Source organism: Enhydra lutris, unplaced genomic scaffold (genome assembly GCF_002288905.1).
Source record: "Enhydra lutris kenyoni isolate GAN:26980312 unplaced genomic scaffold, ASM228890v2 scaffoldscaffold48, whole genome shotgun sequence".
Taxonomy (NCBI): Eukaryota; Metazoa; Chordata; class Mammalia; order Carnivora; family Mustelidae; genus Enhydra; species Enhydra lutris.
The window spans coordinates 13174049-13185422 of record NW_019154132.1 but is presented as its reverse complement, the minus strand read 5'-3'; the positions used below and the strand labels follow the sequence as shown (position 1 = coordinate 13185422).

The 11374-nt window shown below is 53.1% G+C and overlaps 1 protein-coding gene across 1 annotated transcript in view; it reads left to right on the top strand.

Moving 5' to 3' along the window:
- Positions 1-2146: 2146 nt before the first annotated feature.
- LOC111156734 (glucose-fructose oxidoreductase domain containing 1) overlaps positions 2147-11374 on the top strand; it is a 101413-nt gene continuing 92185 nt past the window's right edge. The window contains exon 1 of the mRNA XM_022517786.1: positions 2147-2613. Coding sequence (XP_022373494.1) covers positions 2361-2613 — 253 coding nt within the window. The 5' untranslated portion in view covers positions 2147-2360. The remainder of the gene's footprint in view (positions 2614-11374) is intronic.

Sequence of the window (11374 nt, the reverse complement as noted above, 5' to 3'; positions counted from 1 at the left end):
AGTAAACGACAGAGAGGAGAGTGAACTCCGGGTACTCTGGCTTTGGTTCCAACCCCAATGCCAAGTACCACATCCCCAGCTCCAAGTGAGCGGCTGCCATCGCTGACATGTGGCCTGCCCTCTTGTGCAGCAGGATGGTGCCTCGTGTCTGACACCACTGCCTGGACCCCTTGCCTCTGTAGGCGTTCCTGCCTCGGTTCTTAACAAAAACATCTGCTCAAAAGAAGCCTGTCAGTACAGATGGCAATACTCCTTTTGTCTCAGACCTTCCCAGGCTGCTGGCAGCCACTCAGAGCACTCAGTGTCCTCTGTGCTTTTCTTCTAACGCCCTGAGGTCAGCCACCTCCCCCCATTGCAACACACGAGCCTCTTTGGTATACTGCTCTCTCCACGCGCCGCCTCATTGCCAGTTGTTACAAGCGGTTTTAAATGCTTGCAGATAACACGTTTTCCACTCCCGTGTTGAAGCAGACCATGTGCCACGGTGAGCTGAGTGAAGACAAGAGAGGAAAATGCCCGGACCCCTGACCTCTTGAGACTTTGAGCTGGAAGCCAAGTCCCGTACCTTTCAGCTTTGGGTCCTGCATCCAGGCACTAAGCGGGCACAAAGTGGACATTTGGTGAATATTCATTTATTTAACAAATGTTTATTGAGGGTTTACTGCCTACCTGCGGGTATGTGCCCAGGCAGGAGCAGAGGGTGGGGGTGGGGGTGGAGGCTAGGGAATGGGGGGGGGCGGTGTAGGGTGGCAAGCGGCTAAAGAAACCAAAGCCAGAGGTCGAGTGACCTGGCACAGTTTCTTCTGGCCAGGGCGTCCTCTCTGTCTCAAAACCCAGACGTGCACACACGTGCCGCAGCCGCTTGGGGACCCCACACCTAGCGTCTGCTCAGGCGCTGGCCTCGCGGGGAAGGCAGAGTCTATTCAGAAGGCGACCGGCCGGTGCTCCCACTGCGGGAGGGGTGGCACAGGACTGGAGCAAGCTCGCTTGGAGAGAGCACTCTCCAGCTCACCGCCCAAACTCTGGTGCCATGCCTGGATTCCAAAGTCAGGCCTGCGGCTTACCTATCGTGTGACCTTGTGCAAGTCACTTACCCTTCCCGGGACTCAACTGCATCATCAGGTAAAGGGGTTGCACCAATAACCTTAAGGTTGGTGCAAGGATTAAGAGGGAGTGCCTGGAAAGCGTCCCTACAGTGGTTCTCTGCACGTAGGAAAGGCTCCCTCTCCGCTGCGCACACCTCGGTGCCCGCCCCCCACCCCCCCCAGACTCCCCGGGGACGAGTCGCCCACTGCCCACTTCCCAGGGACTGACGACCCACCCAGAAGGGCGCGCCGGGCCCTGATGGATTTATTGGCCTGCTTGGGGCGGGGTTTGGGAAGAGGCGAGGGAGGGAAGGAGGAGGTGAGGGCGAAGAAAGGGAAGCCACGGAGGGACCACGGGCGCTCGGGGCGGGCGGGGCGGGGCGGGGCGGGGCGGGGCGGGGCGGGGGGAGGAGCCGGGCTGGGTTCCTGGGCCCCGCGCGGCGCGCACCGGGAGCCAGCGCTGGCGGGGCGGGGGCGGCGCGCGGCGGCCAATGGCGCGCGGCGCTGCGGCGGGGGCGGTGCGGCACCACCCCGGCTGCTGACAGCCAAACTCCCCAACTCCGCCCTCGTCCCCGCGGGATCCCGGAGCCCGAGCCGGCCTGGGGCCGAGGCCGCCCGAGCTGCGCCGTGAGCGAACATGGCAGCAGAATGAGGAGGCTGGCGCCGGGTCGTGGCCGCCCGCGCCGCGCTGCAGTTCGAGATCCGCGCCCGGCGCCCTCCGAGCCGCGTGCTTAGCCGGCCTCCTGGCGGCCGCTGGATTATTTCATTCCGAGCCGAGGGCGGGCAAGAAAGGGGACCCCGCAGCCGCGCGGGTCGGTGCTCGGGCAGGCTGTAGGGGCTCGTGCGTGCGAGTCGCCGGCTGCGGAAACCACGCGGGAGAGAGCGGGTCGCCGGAGGCGCGGACGCGGGGATGAGCCGGCCATGGGGCGGCCGCGGCGGGGCTCGCGGAGTCGGCCGGCGCTGCGGCGGGGGTGCCGCCTGAGCCGGGGCTTCGCGGGGCTTCGGGGCCTCGGGCGCCCCGGGGGGGTCCCTGCCGCCGCCCCCGGGAGGGACGAGAGCCCCGCTTGGCGGACACTGCAGCAGACGCCGTACTGAGGCGCTCCGAGCCTGCTCCGCCCGCAGCTCGGTGCGCTCTCGGCACCCGGGCGCCTTGCCCGGGGCACGGGCGGCTGGCGCACCGCGGCGAGCCGGGCGCAGGACTGGCTAGAGGGGTGTGTGTGAGCGCGTTGGATTGGAGATCTGAGCTAAGGCAGAACCCGGCGGACCAGAGCAGCCATGCTTCCCGGGGTGGGCGTGTTCGGCACCAGCCTCACGGCCCGTGTCATCATCCCGCTGCTGAAAGATGAGGGCTTCGCGGTGAAGGCGCTGTGGGGCCGCACGCAAGAGGAAGCGGAGGAGCTGGCCAAGGAGATGAGCGTCCCCTTCTACACCAGCCGCATTGACGAGGTGCTGCTGCATCAGGACGTGGACTTGGTGTGCATCAACCTGCCGCCGCCCCTCACCAGGCAGATCGCTGTCAAAACCCTGGGTGAGCGACCCCCATCCCTCTCCCCTCCGGCTCCTTCCCTCCCCTGCTGCTTTTCTGCCCTCGCCCCCTCTGCATCCCAGAGGCTTACGAGGCATCTACGCCGGCCCGGGGACCTGAGATGCCACAAGCCACTCGGAGCTCCCTCCTTCCTCATCCCCGGCCTTCCCTGCCTCTGCGCTTCTCTCCTCCCTTCTGGCACTACCTGGACGCGCCTTCCCACGTGCGTGGCGCGGAGGCTGGAGGAGGCGTGTGTTCCGGGGCTGGCGACGAGGCGCATCCGCTGCTGAGGACTGGGCAGGATCCGCTCTCAGGAAGAGAAAACTAAGTCCGCAGCTGTGCCTGTAGTGCCCCGAGTGTGTGTGTGGGTGCGCGCCTGCGAGAGGCGAGTGCGCGGTCCAGGAACGCCCGAATAAGGGGCCCCACACGTGTGGCGGATATTCCTGGGGGCGGTGGACTACCTGATGGGTAGCAGCTGTGGCGCCCTGCTAGGCGGGTTTGCTTCTTACTGCTCTTAGTTTGGTATGAGATTAGAATGTGACGTTCAACTGGGATGATTCCGCCTTCGCCCTAAGCGAGGATGGCGGGAGTGGTTGGATGGGGGGTGGGGGACGACTTCCAGGGGGTTCCTGGGTCTGTAACCAGGTTTGACAGAACCACCAGGGGGGATTGAACTGTCGAGTGTGGCAGCTCGGGAATTGGGGATTGTCTTCCGCGTGGTTTTGAAATGATAGATCTTAAATTTGGGGGGGATGGGCGCACTGGTTGCGGAGGCAGGGATGTTTTGTGTGGGAAAAGGTCCAACGCAGCCAGTTTCACGTGGGAGCATGCTGTAGTCCCTCCTTAATAACCGTCGGGAAAGTTCCCAGGCCTGAGGTTGACAAGCAGGTTGGGAATGATTTCACCGCCCCCTCGCCATCTAGTCCCCCCACGAAACCCAAGCGGTCTGAACACTCAGGACTCAGGAGCTTCGGCGTCCATGCCCTGCCCAGAGGAAACAGGAGCGCATAGTTTGTCCACCAGCAGTTCTTGTACGTACCTAAGACAGTCCCAGGAATACTGCTCACTCCTTACTCTCCCAGGAAATGGAACACCCACCTTGAAAGCTGGAATTTTTATTGATGGGGAAAGAGAGCTTATGGCATAGGACACGACATTAAAGAAGAGTTACAGGGCACAAGCAGGGACAGTACTCAAGCCAATTAATGGTAATTTATGTCATCTTGGAAGGCATGTTTTTTTTTTAAACTGGCATGAATTTAGGATAGGTGAAATGTACGTATATGTTAATTCTATCTTCAGAGATCTAGGACCAGAAGATAGAACTCTTCCTAGAAAACCACTTTTTATCAGGCCATTCTGCTCTTGACTCTACCAGGGACTTCCTAAGAGGCTGCCCAAGGCTGTCCGTTTGTTTTCATGTTAATTTCATTAAGTTTCTGACCTTTGTGGCTTATTTTCTTTGGTCTTGAATTGAATGGCATTGGGTTCTGACTTTCCTGTTTGATGTAATCTTATGTATTAGGTTGCTCACCTTTGTGCTTACAAGGGATCTGTGCATTATCAGATAGCTTATAACCATCCAAATAGCATAAATCTATTAGAACACTTTGTATCCAACAGGTCTGTCCTGAGCTCTGTTTCTATAGAGAGCTAATGACTGGTCATATCAGAAAGACCTTGTAACATTGCTTTTCCCCACTGTGGCAGCACAGTCCTGAAGGTCAGCCCCCGTAAGGCCTATCTCCAGGAGAGTGACCATTTGGAGAACAAGGATGTTCCTATTTTCTGACCATCTCTTGTATTTCAGCCAAGAAAGCATCTGGGGGCTCTGGGTTGGAGAGAAGTGACACAAATAATATATTTCTGGATACTTCTGTTCTTATTTTCAAAAATTCCTATGACTTTCTTTTTCCTTGACAAGATTAACATGGGTTACCTCTTGAAAACCAAGCAAGAATCTTCAGAAATAGACCTAGTTTAATAATCATGACTTAAGACTAGGGTTTTGCTTATATTTTTGTAGTAAGTCTTGGGCTTTTTTTTTAAACCTGATTTTACAGGTAATTTGAGATAGTTTGTGATTCTAGAGAATGGCGGGGAAGGGGGGGGGGCATTGAATTTAGGTGAGGCTGGGCTTTGTCTCATTCCCCAGTTGTCTTCACTGGAAAATGCCCAGAGGTCCCTCTCTTTCACATTGTATCTGTGAGTGTGCAGCTGGGGGTTCGTCCTGGTGTGCTTTGCTGTCATGGTTAGAGGTCCAGCACACAGACACACAACACAGGAAGTGAAACACCCGAACAGTTGCAGAGCTGGTTTGGCCGTTGGGGGTTTATAGATGGTGGTGTTTGCCTGACATTGAACCAAGTCGGTGTTGACTGGCCCCGGTGAAGTGTCCTTCTTTTGGCCAAAGCCTGGGCTTTGAGTTGCTTGCCCAGCAATGGCAAGTGGTCTGCGGCCCTCCATCCATACTCATGACAGGTCTCTGGTGTGTCAAGGTGAGGGACAATCTGGGGACCACGGAGGAATAACACTCAGAGTCCGTGGAATCATAGACCTCCTCCTTGAATTTCTAAAAATTCCCTTGAGATCTGTCCTTTGGTGAACTAGGCATTTCTCTGTGGGAGAGACTTTCTGCAGTCCTTTTGTACAATTTTACCGCATGCCAGGCAATGTGGCAGGTGCCGTGTATAAAACATTCCCCTTCACTGTGGGAATGGGCCCCTAGTGTAGACGTTAGCCCCGTTTTACAAATGCGGCAAACTAGAATTCAGATTGCTGAGCGGCCTTGCTCAGGCGCAGACAGCTAGGGATTTGAACCTGCCCTTCTGCCTCTTTTCTTCCTCTTCTATCCCCTAAACTTGCTTCTTGGCCTCAGTTTCTTCTGTCAGATCCAAGTAGCTCGGACGAGATCGTTGGCATTCTCCTTTGTTTCCGTTTACCCCACGCATGGAATCTGTTCTCTCTTGACTCTGTTCCTTTTTCTCCATCATTGCTTCCTCCATAGAAGGAACGAGGCCCCTACCTAGGTCTCTGAGCGAGGTTCCCGTATGCCCCTCCACACCGCCGCCTCCCTCCGTCTCCCACACCACTGCCAGCCTTTCCTTGAAGAACCGCAGGCTCGATGGTGTCACTGCGCCCCCACTTTCGTCGCTTCTAGGAAGAGTCTCAACTTCTTGGCTTGACTGGCAAGGGCTGGCCTGTGATGAGCCTTGCCCAGGCTTCTGTCCTGCTGGCGGTTCTGGAACCCTAACGGCTTCAGCTAAACACAGAACTCCTGGTGTGTCCTCAAACAGACCCTGTTTGATTATAGGTCCATGCCTCTGTCTGGAACCTTCTGCCTTGTGTTTGTGATGGATGTCTGTCCATCCTGCAAGACTTGGCCCCAGGGTTGCCTCCTCCCTGAAGTCTCCCCCTTTCCCAGTCTCTCCCTTCACATACCCTGCTGGGCTCGCAGCACCAGTAGCTGCTCTCACCTTTTCTTGAACCTATTTTAGTGCATTTGGGTAAAATTTAAATTTCTCTTAGTTATTTGGAATAGGTTCTATATCCACGTGTTACGAATGGTAAATACTATAAAAGCGTACAGTGAGGGATAAGTGTCCCCCAGTCCCTGTTCTTCAACTAGAGGCAGTGCCAGGTTGTTCTGTTGTTGTTTTGTTTGCTTTTTAAATGTCAACCTTGGAAGGTTTTGCTAAGTATGTGTTAGCAAATAGGTGTCCGGGCATTTTTTAAATCTTTTTGACACAGTTGGTAACATCTCATACACACTGTTATATAGCTTGCTTTTGTCGTGCAACAGTATTATCTTGAGAAGAATTTATGTATACGCTCACATACATATCTATATTCATGTAAAAAAACAGCATAGGGAAGTATCCATGTTATTTTTTTGCTGTGTAGTATTTCATTATGTGGATAAATCAAAATTGACTTAACCAGTTCCCTATTACTCAGCATTTAGGTTGTTCCCAGTGTTTTGCTTCTACAAATGTGTAATGAATAACCTAGAACCTATTTCCCTTTGCACACACACCAGTGTGCTTGTAGGGTAAATATGTGAGCTGCTGGTCAAAAAGTATGTGCTCATTTCCTTTAACAAAGATGTTGCCAAATGAACTGGCCCCTGAAGTGACACTGCTGTTTGTCGGTTTCCTCCTGTGCCTAGCTCTGCAAGCCCCTTGATTGCCCTGTGCCTGAAGGCAGCCAGGATGGGCTCACTCACCTTTGTTTCCAGTGCAGCACAGTTCCCAGCCAGACTTGGGGGTGAGGGGTCAGTCAAATCCCATGTCTGATTTGTCCTCCAGCACCTAGACTGTGCAATGAGCCAAACCTGCTCGCTGCCTCCCTAGGTCCACTCTTGTTCCTTATCCAGTCTAGTCTCTATACAGCAGGTGAGTGGCATACAAACACGTATGTGGTTCTATGTCCTTCCCTGCGCAGAAGCTGTCTGTGGCTTCATGTTCTTGGTAGCGCTGTCGCTGTTAGTGATGACCTCTTTTCGTTTGTTTGCTTGTTCCCTTATTTGCTATTTCTCTCCCCAACTGGAAAGAAAGTTCTTTGAAGTAGGGCCTGTGTCTGCTTTGCTCACCAGGGTAGCCTTATCTCCCCTAGACAGTGCCAGGCGCTGAGTCACCCAGTAGGCACACTATAAATATTTGCTAAATGACGAATGAATGCCTTTCCAATGAATGAATGAATGAATGCTTGGGGAAGGCAAAAGATTATCAACAGGAGCCTCCCAGACATTCACACAGGGGCTCACCCCCTCCGCCCCCTGGGGAGTGACGGTGGTGGGGGAGAGGGCTGGGGGGTTGGGGTGGGGGAGATCTTGTCAAAATGCTGATTCCAGGGTGGGACCCAAGGTTTAGAATTTCTCTCTAGCTCCCAGGTGATGTGCCTGCGGTGGCGGCCAGACACAGAGATGTGGTGGCTCTCCGCCTTTGAGAAAACAAGACCAACCCTGCTGTGAATAATTAACCTGGCTGGGGAACTGTGTTAAAATAATCCGTTGGCTTTAGTGTGTGATGTGACGATGTCTGTTTTCATGTTCCCTGCCCCAGTGTTTGGAGACCTTAGCGCAGACTCTGGGGGAGCCTCTTCATGGGAGGGCAGGCTCCTTTGGGATGGGGAATAAGGCTGTAGAGTTTCATTGAGCATTGACGGCACATCGGTCTTGCCCGGTCATGTTCGGCATCCTCAGCTGAGGACCCAGAGTACCGTGCCCTTTCCTGCCCTACTGCAGAGTTTCCGTGGTTGCCCCGGGTGGAGAAGGGCTGTGGGAAAGGGTGGGAACCAGGAGGAAGCAGGGCTGGGCAGGCATGGTGGCCACACAGGCAGCAATAAGGCTGGAGATGATCAGACGTCCTCTTTGGACGTGGTAGTAACCGTTCTGGAATCCCAGGTCCCCCTCGACCTCTCTTCTGGATGTATTTCTCTCCTAAGACTGTGTGGAAGAGGGAATTGCATTTTTCTCTCCGGCTTTCTGCCACTGAGCACTGAGTGAGATGGTTTTGGTCTATCAGCTTGGAGTAGGGTTGAGGAAGCCCTGGGGCATTATGTAAATGGCAGAGATGACTATGTACTGTTAGGAAAAGTCAAGCATCACCAATCTCATTTCATCTAATTGAAATTAGGTGCAGTTGAGTGATTATTTTGCTGATGATATCTGGCTTTGAAAATGTATGAGTGAGAAGAAGCTATAGGAAGAGGTTGGGCATTTTGATCCTGAAACTGGGGAAGAACCAAAAAAAAAAAAGTGGAAGTAGGGGCACCTGGGTGGCCCAGTTGGTTAAGCATCGGCCTTTGGCCCAGGTCATGATCTCAGGGCTGTGGGATCCAGCCCCACATCGGGCTCCCTGCTCAGCAGGGAGCCTGCTTCTCCCTCTGCCTTTGCCTCTCTCCCTGCTCGAGCTCATGCTCATGCTTGCTCTCTTAAAAAAAAAAATGGTGGAAGTAAATAGCCTGTTTTAAGGGTTTCACCAAGAAAGAAATACACTGACAATTAGTTGCATATATTGATTGAGGACAGTCATGGCCCATCACTGTAGATAGCGTTGTGATTGACAGACCTGCTGATGATAGAAAAGGTTGGCAGGTCACAACTGTATAATCATCTGCTGAGCCTCAGTCTTCTGATCAATAAAATGGAGCTAAAGATACTATGATACAAGGTTGGTATGACAATTAAAATCAGAGGGGGTGTGTAAAGACTTAGCCACCCCCCCCCCCAGCTATCTGTATAAGTTCCATAAATGTCATTCTATTTCCCCTCAAGGTGGTCAGTTCTTCAGCCTGTTCCAAATGGTACTTTTGAAGATTTGGCTTTTGTATTAATTAGACATGATTCCCTTCTGCCAGATTCAGAAAATACAGTTAAAAGGTTTTTAAAATTTTTATGTATTTATTTATTTATTAAAAGATTTCTTTATTTAGAGAGAATAAGGGGATGGGGAGAGGGACAGAGGGGGAGAGAGTCTCAAACAGCTTCCCGCCTGACGTGGGGCTCGATCCTCCAACCCTGAGATCATGACCTGAGCCGAAACCAAGAGTTGGATGCTTAACCCACTGAGCCACCCACATGCCCCTTTTCCAAAAATTTTTATTTTTTAAAGGGAATGCGCCTAAGCCAATCTTCAGATGTGGGGTTTACTTGCTTCCTGGGTCTGGGATCTGGAAGGCGCTGATGGTGTTCCCAGGAGCGCACCGTGTTGCTGTGAGGATGTACCATTACCTGTGGGAACAATGCAGGGTCTTCTGCGGAGCTTGGGGGCAGGGACGTAGCGGAGGCCTGAGCAGGTGCCTGCAAACTCTGAACTCCGTGTGTGGGCCTCATCCCCCATCCTTCTTTAGACCAGGGCCTGGGTGTGGGACAGAACTCCTAAATACAAATATTACGGGTTTAGAGACCCCCCCCCCCCCCGCCCAGCCCCTGCTCCCGGTGGTCCCTCTCGGCTCAGTCTTCTTGGAGGTTATCTGGTAATGTGGGGGGTTCATCACAAAACACCATGGGGACCCTCTACTGGAGGGAAACGGGGCCCTAGGGCTTAGGAGTGCCCCACTCCCAGAAGGCACTAATGCCAAGGCCACAGACTGGGTTGAAGATTTTGCAAATGCAGACCGTTCTTGACTTTGTAGGTTCTTTGTATCCTTTCTTCAAATACACACCTGGCATTTCGCCGCTTGGCATAATGGCCGTGGTAAAACAGTGGAAAGAGCAGATGTATGGGACGATAAACCGATGCCCGCCTTCTCATTATTACTACATTGAAGGTGTCTGTGTTGGTAAAATATGGGATGGGAAAGCAGATAAACATAACTGGCTTTGTGGGGTGGTTCTATGGTCCAGCCCCTCCTGCCTGGCCTTTGCCCGCTGAGGACCGCGGTGAGGCAGAGACCCGTTGTGTGCGCATTAGGTTAAGGCCTCCAAGGTGTCAGGAGTCAAGAGAAAGACTGAGGTCCCGGGAAGAGGAATTTCTACCTTCAGATCACTTCACACTGGAAACTGCAACATCAACCCTTCCCTAGGTCTCCAGCCTGCTGGCCTGCCTTGCAAATCTTAGATTTGCCGGGGCCCCATAATTATGTGAGCCAATTCCTTAAAAAGAAACCTACCTTGCTCTCACTTGCCCACCCATGGTCTCTCTCCCCCTCCCCTCCCCTCCCTCCACCTCTCCTCCATCTCCCCCTCTCCCCTTCCCCTCAGTCTCCCCCCTCCCCATTTCCCCCTCTCCCCAACCCTTCACCCCTCCTCCTCCTTCCCTCTCCTCTTCTGCTCCCCCCTCTCCCTTTGTCCTTCCTTTCCCACCTTCTCCCTCCCTGCCCCTTCTCTCTCTCTCCCCCTCTGCCCCCCCTTCCTCCCCCCCCTCCCCCTTCCCCCCTCTTTCTCCCCCCCTTTCTCTCTCTCTCTCTCTCTCTCTCCCCACACCCCCCCCACCCCATTACTGGTTCATTTTCTCTGGAGAACCTTGATGAAACCATGTTTTGCCTGGATCAAGTCCACCCAGCCAGCAAGCTGGGAAGTGATGGACCTGACAGGCATGTCACACAAGCGTGGGTCTGGCAAGTCTCGGTGTAGAAGCTGCTCCCTTGAGCCCAGCTGGTGAATGTGGGTCCCTAGGAGAGTACTTTTTGAGCATCTTCCTCTAAAGCAGGAAGACCTTGAAGGCAAAATAAATCTTTTGGGTTCAGACTCAACCAAGGGGGGGCTTTTGGGGGGGAAAGGCTTTCAAATCTTCATTGCCAAGACCCACATGGACCCTTTACCCTGACCAAGTCTGCATCTGTCAACAGGGCTTTGGGGAAGCCGGCTTCTCAGGTTTAAGCAAGCCGGGACGCCTTGGAGTTTAGACTTACCTTGAGACTTGTTAATGCCCTGTGGATTATTTAAAAAATTCAGAAAAAATAACTTTCCATTAAAATGATATGACTTGTTTGTAAAATTTCCAATTTCCAACTATAATAGGTTTTATGGTACCGGAAAGCTCTTTTAGCTAGCGTAATATCTATAAGCTGAAACCATAGAGTTTTAAAGCCCCAATTAAGTTGGTGTGTAGCTTTTGCATTGCTTTTTTGCTTTATTAAGATAAACTTGATATAGCATAAAGTTTCCCCTTTGAGATTCACTAACTTCTAGTAAATGTATATAGTCTTGTAGAAAGTTTTAGGAAACTCCCAACATCCCCAAGAATTTCTTCCTGTCAGTTTGCAACTAGCCCCCATTCCTGTACCAAGCCCCAGGCAACCCTGCATGTGATCTATCCCT